The sequence below is a fragment of the Photinus pyralis genome, unplaced genomic scaffold (genome assembly GCF_008802855.1).
Source record: "Photinus pyralis isolate 1611_PpyrPB1 unplaced genomic scaffold, Ppyr1.3 Ppyr1.4_LG10, whole genome shotgun sequence".
NCBI lineage: Eukaryota > Metazoa > Arthropoda > Insecta > Coleoptera > Lampyridae > Photinus > Photinus pyralis.
Genome location: NW_022170250.1, coordinates 6,486,589 through 6,491,896, shown reverse-complemented (window position 1 = coordinate 6,491,896; position 5,308 = coordinate 6,486,589). Strand labels below are relative to the sequence as shown.

The following is a 5,308-nucleotide window of genomic DNA, read 5'->3' as shown; positions in this document are numbered from 1 at the left end:
ATTTATTATTTTCGAAGCCATCCAAGAACAATTAGCCCATTTTTTTAATGTCGGATTACATTTTCAAGGTCATAGATCACATCTCTTGTAACATTCTCGAGGTTATCCAAACAGATTTTTAAGGCCATCCAAGGTCAATAGTCTCATTTTTATATGGTGTCTAATACAATCTTAAGGTCATCCAAGGACAATGAACCCATGTTTGTGTTGTCATAGAAAGGCAATGACCATATTTTTGTGTTTAATTACACACAAGGTCAGCTAAGACCACATTTTTGCGGTGTCTAGTTAAATCTTCAAGGCCGAGCAATGTCAATATTTTATTGGTATTATAATTACATTTTCAAGGATATACAAGGTCAATGACCCCATGTTTGCTGTGACAAAATACATGTTCGAGGTCATCCAAGATCAATGACCTTATTTGTGTGTGGTGTGATTTCCAAGGTAAATTTGTATGTTGTGAAATTACAATTTCAATGGCATACAAAGTCAATGACTGCATTTTTATGTGGTTTCGAATTATATTTTCAAGGCCATATAAGGGTAATGACCCATCTTTTGTGGTGGCTAATTACATTCTCGAGGTTATCCAAGATCAATGAACTCATTTTTTTGCAGTAGCAAATAGCATTTTAAAGAGGATACAAGGTCAATGACCCCATATTTTGTGGTGTCAAATTACATGTTAGCAGGGCCTGACTGGCCCTCGTGGAACCGCGGAGCGGAGCCTCCGTCGCGGGGCGCCTTTAATTGAATGTTCAATACTATTCAGCAAGTTGCTTGAAATACAATTTGAAAAAACTGCAAATCCCTTGTCTTCTTTTTCGGGGAGGGGAGGGGTCCATGAGTTTGGGGGCCTTATCAAAAGTCAAAGACCTCTTTATGTGGTGTCTAATTATACTCTTACGGTCATCCCAAGGTGAATGAACTCATTTTTTCCCAGTCAAATTATATTTTTAAGGTCATCCGTGGGCAATGGCCTCGTTTTCTATGTTTGTTATCAAAGCGAGTCAATATGTCAATGGTCTCATTTTTATGTGGTGTCTATTTACATTCTCAAGGTCATTCAAAGACAATGAACCTATTTGGTGTAGTATGAAACCTCAATTGTGGCGCCAAAATACACTTTCAATGTCATCCAAGAGCAATTAGACAAGGTCCCGGTCAATGAACCCATTTTTGCAAATTATATTTTCAAGGTCATCCGAGGTCAATGACCTCGTTTTCTATGTAGTGTCTAATTACATTATCAAAGTGAGTTAAAGTCAATGGTCTCATTTTTATGTAATTTAAATACATTCTCAAGCTCATCCAAGGACAATGAACCCATTTGGTGTGGTATCAAATTACGTTTTCAAGGTCATAGAAGAGCATTTGTGATGTGGTGTTTAATTACATGCTCGAAGCCATTGAAAATCAATGAAGCAATTTTTTTTGTGTCAAATTATATTTTCTAGGGTATACAAGGTCCATGACCCCATGTATTGCGGTTTCAAATTACATGTTCGAGGTCATCCAAGTCGATAGACCCATTTTCTGAAAAACCAAAACACCGCACAGTGGTGAGCACTACACGCAGGGCTGCCAGCAAATTTAATTTGCTACACGGACACTTAGTTAAGCCCGCTTGACATGGAGCAATAAAAATTGCAATTGCATGCAAGTTGCAAGAAAAATTGCGAAAAGCATGCGCAGTTCAAAGCCAGCTGATCAATTGCTGCAAGAGACTTGCATGCAATTTTTATAGGACCGGTGCTATTTTTCTTGCATGAATCGTGCAATTCTAGGGATAAATCTAGTTGTTTTTGTGTCACCAACCTACTAAAATACAGCGGCGGCAACTATGATGCTGAGAGACGCACTCATTACTTGTTTTTATTAATCTTATTTATTCTTGTAATTTTCATGTTTCTTCAAGCAATCAAAATTTAATTTTTATTGGAGGTTAGCAACTTTGTTGACAAGTCCATATTTTTCTTCTGTTGGCAGACATGTGGCAATTGAAATAGAATTGCACCATGTCAAATACCATGCAATGCTTATTGCATGCAAGGATTTGACCTTGCAATTTCTTTCTGCAAGTTCTTGCGCGTAGTATTGCTCCATGTCAAGCGGCCTTAAGTAACGTGTTTGTGAAAAAAAAACTGTAATGTCGACAATTGTAAAAGTTGAAATTAAGCAAGAGGAAGAATTAAATGAATTCCTCGAGGAGGAGGTTTTTCGTAACAATGACTTCTCTGAAATAATAAAAGTGGAATTTGAGAAAACTAGTTCTTTTAATGGCAAAGAAGAAAGGAAAGTAGAGCAGGAAAATGAATCTGTTGGTGTTGTTTTGCACAAACCTGAGGATTTCCCATACACTAATCGACCGAAAATTTCAAGAGGTTTAGGTTGTGTCCAATGTGGTACCACAAGTCCGAACAAATCCGACTTTAAAAGACATTTACTAACACACAAAGCGAGCAAGGATTTAAAATGTGCCCATTGCGATTACGCAACCAATATTAAATACTACTTAATAGAGAGATATGGAAAAATTAAATAGCGCCTGTATACGCTAATAACGCCATGCGCTATTAAGTTAACGTCATGCGGTAAATGTGGCTGTTTTAAGAGATATGGAAACTACATACTGGCGTGACGTTATTTATAACATTCATAACCTATCTTTTATAATTGTCAGAGTTTATTATTGGTTAGCTATTTCATTTTCGATATTGTTGATTATTTACTTATTACGACCACTACCACTAGGACTGCTCATGGCTTATGAAGAATGAAATATATATTTTTTTTAAAACACTAGTTTCTCTTAACCTCAAAAATTCTAAACATCTATCTCTGCGCAGAACCTAACGATGCGGTATTTGAAATAGCGCACAGCGTTATCCCTCCGTAAATAACGTCAAGCGCTAACGGTAATAACGTTAGTTACTATAAAAATCAAATCGCGCATACCTTTAATGTCAAAATAGCGCTACCCGTTAATACCGCTAGATGTGGGCGAAGGACCCATATCTCTCTAATAAGGCATTTGTTAACACACAAGACTGCCAAGGATTTAAAATGTATACAGTGTGATTTTGCAACCAATCGTAAAGACAATTTGACAACTCACCTTATGTCTGCGAACCATTTTAAATGTGTTCAGTGTGATTTTGTATCATTTTACAAATCCAGTTTGAAAACACATCTGCTAAGACACAGTACTATGAAAGATTTCAAATGTGCTCAGTGTGAATATGCAACCAATAATAAATTCCACTTCAGAAGTCATCTCTGGATACACAAGAAGTTAAAATGTGCTCAGTGTGATTACTCAACCATTAATAAAGTCCACCTTAACAGTAATCGCCAGGCACACAAGATTTCTATGGATTTCAAATGTAGACAGAGTGATTCTGGGACGGACCATAAAAGTTCTTTGACAACTCGCAAGTCTGCCAAGCATTTTAAATGTGTTCATTGTGATTTTGATTTCACTTATAGATCCAGTTTGAAAAAACATCTGTTGACACACAGGGTGAAGGATTTAAAATGCAATCAGTGTGATTACTTAACTAATAATAAGGTCTACCTACGAAGGCATTTGTTAACACATAGAGATGATACGGATTTTAACTGTTCTTTGACAACTCGCAAGTCTGCCAGTCATTTTAAATGTGTCCATTGTGATTTTGTTTCCATATATAAAGCCAGTGTGAAAAAACATCTGTTGACACACAGAGTGAAGGATTTAAAGTGCAGTCAGTGTGATTACTTAACTAATAGTAATGTCTACTTACAAAAGCATTACTTATCACATAGAGCTTATAAGGATTTTAAATGTGCTCACTGTGATTACGCGACTAATCATAGAGTGCGCCTTATAGATCATCTCGTGAGACACAATATTTTTAAGTACATAAAATGTACACAGTGTGATTATGCAACCTACTGTGAAAGCACTTTGAGAACTCACGAGTCTTCCAGACATTTAAAATGTGGCCAGTGTTATTTTGAAACCACTTACAAGTTCAGAATGGACAAACATCTGTTGTCACACAAGACAACCTAAAAGATTTAGAATGCACTTAAGGTGGATATGTAACCAGTAATAAGTATCATTTTGTGGTGCTCTTTTCTCTTGACGCTATTCTAAAACTCCCAAATTTGCGGGTTTTTAGTATAAATTAAGAATAAATGAACTTTTGGCCATTGCAGCGATTTATTTCAGCTTCGTTCTCCGTGTAACGTGGGGGTCCTGGTCAGGGTTCTACCAGAGACGATCCGATCAGGTGTCATACCCTCGGATTCAAATTTTTTCAACGTTGCCACAATGGCTCTTGCCTTTGTCATGTTAGCATTAGGGGTTGGAACCACAGAGTTGTATATATGTAAATATACAACATATAAGTAAATATATAATTCTGGAACCCATATGAAATATAGGTTCTGGTTCTGCACTACTTATGTAGAATAATTTTTTAATGGTTCCGGTTCTGTGACTTCAGTCATTTTCGGTTCCAGTTTTTTTTGTCGGTTTTTAAGGGTTCCAATATAAATAAATAAATTTTTTTTTAGTATCAATTGATTTTATTTAAATATTATAGAAAATAAACCATACACACAATTAAAATACATTGCTCTTGCTACCTATACAGGGTGTTAAGTAATTGAGTGCCTATCGAGGACCTAAGGAGAAAAGTTGATATCAAACTACGTCCTAAACCTCTCAGTTTTTGAGCTACAGGGTGTTAAAATTTTAAGAAAAAAGTGAGTTTTTTATCAATTGTTATCACTCTTAGATATTTTTATGAAATTTTGTACACACCTTTTCATCATTAAGGAGTATTTTTTGACGTAAAGGATTTTTTTACATTTTCATCAGCGACGTCCGTCCGGGGTTTGAACTTACAAACAATTGTACGCCACTAAGTTTGCTAAAAACGAAAACTCTTTTTGAAATCACTATTTATTTTGGAGCAAATTTGGTCCCTAGACTTACTTTCGTACGACGTACTGATTTTGTCGAAAAAAATAAAAACCAAGCCAAGGGTAAAAAGAGCACGACGGAGAAAAACCTCGCAGTTTGATTAATACAGTCCAAAAGTTAGTTAACAAAATCATTTGTAAAATTATCAAGTTTAAGTAGTGGTTAACAAAGATAGTAAGTACATATACACGTTGGTTACACTCAAGGTTAAAAACAAATTTTGGGAACATTGGGTCAGGTACCTAAATTCTGAGCAAGGGCGAAGAGTACAGGATGTGACTCATCTTTGGTGCAATCAAGGAGTAAGATGGAAAATACATGGCCTTGTAG

At 35.9% G+C, this 5,308-nt stretch overlaps 1 protein-coding gene across 1 annotated transcript; it reads left to right on the top strand.

Annotated features, from left to right (window-relative positions):
- The first annotated feature begins 2,132 nt into the window (after positions 1–2,132).
- Positions 2,133–4,568, top strand: LOC116162478 (zinc finger Y-chromosomal protein 1-like). The gene is made up of 2 exons (XM_031476103.1): positions 2,133–2,519; positions 3,027–4,568. The coding sequence occupies exons 1-2, from the start codon at positions 2,153–2,155 to the stop codon at positions 4,058–4,060; spliced, it is 1,401 nt and encodes a 466-aa protein (XP_031331963.1). The 5' UTR covers positions 2,133–2,152; the 3' UTR covers positions 4,061–4,568.
- Positions 4,569–5,308: the final 740 nt, after the last annotated feature.

What these genes read in the sequence shown, in the direction of transcription:
- LOC116162478 (XM_031476103.1), top strand. Translation starts at nt 2,153, where the DNA reads ATGTCGACAATTGTAAAAGTTGAAATTAAGCAAGAGGAAGAATTAAAT. An exon ending in AACCAATATTAAATACTACT is followed by an intron (nt 2,520 to 3,026) that starts TAATAGAGAGAT and finishes CCCATATCTCTC; the next exon opens with TAATAAGGCATTTGTTAACA.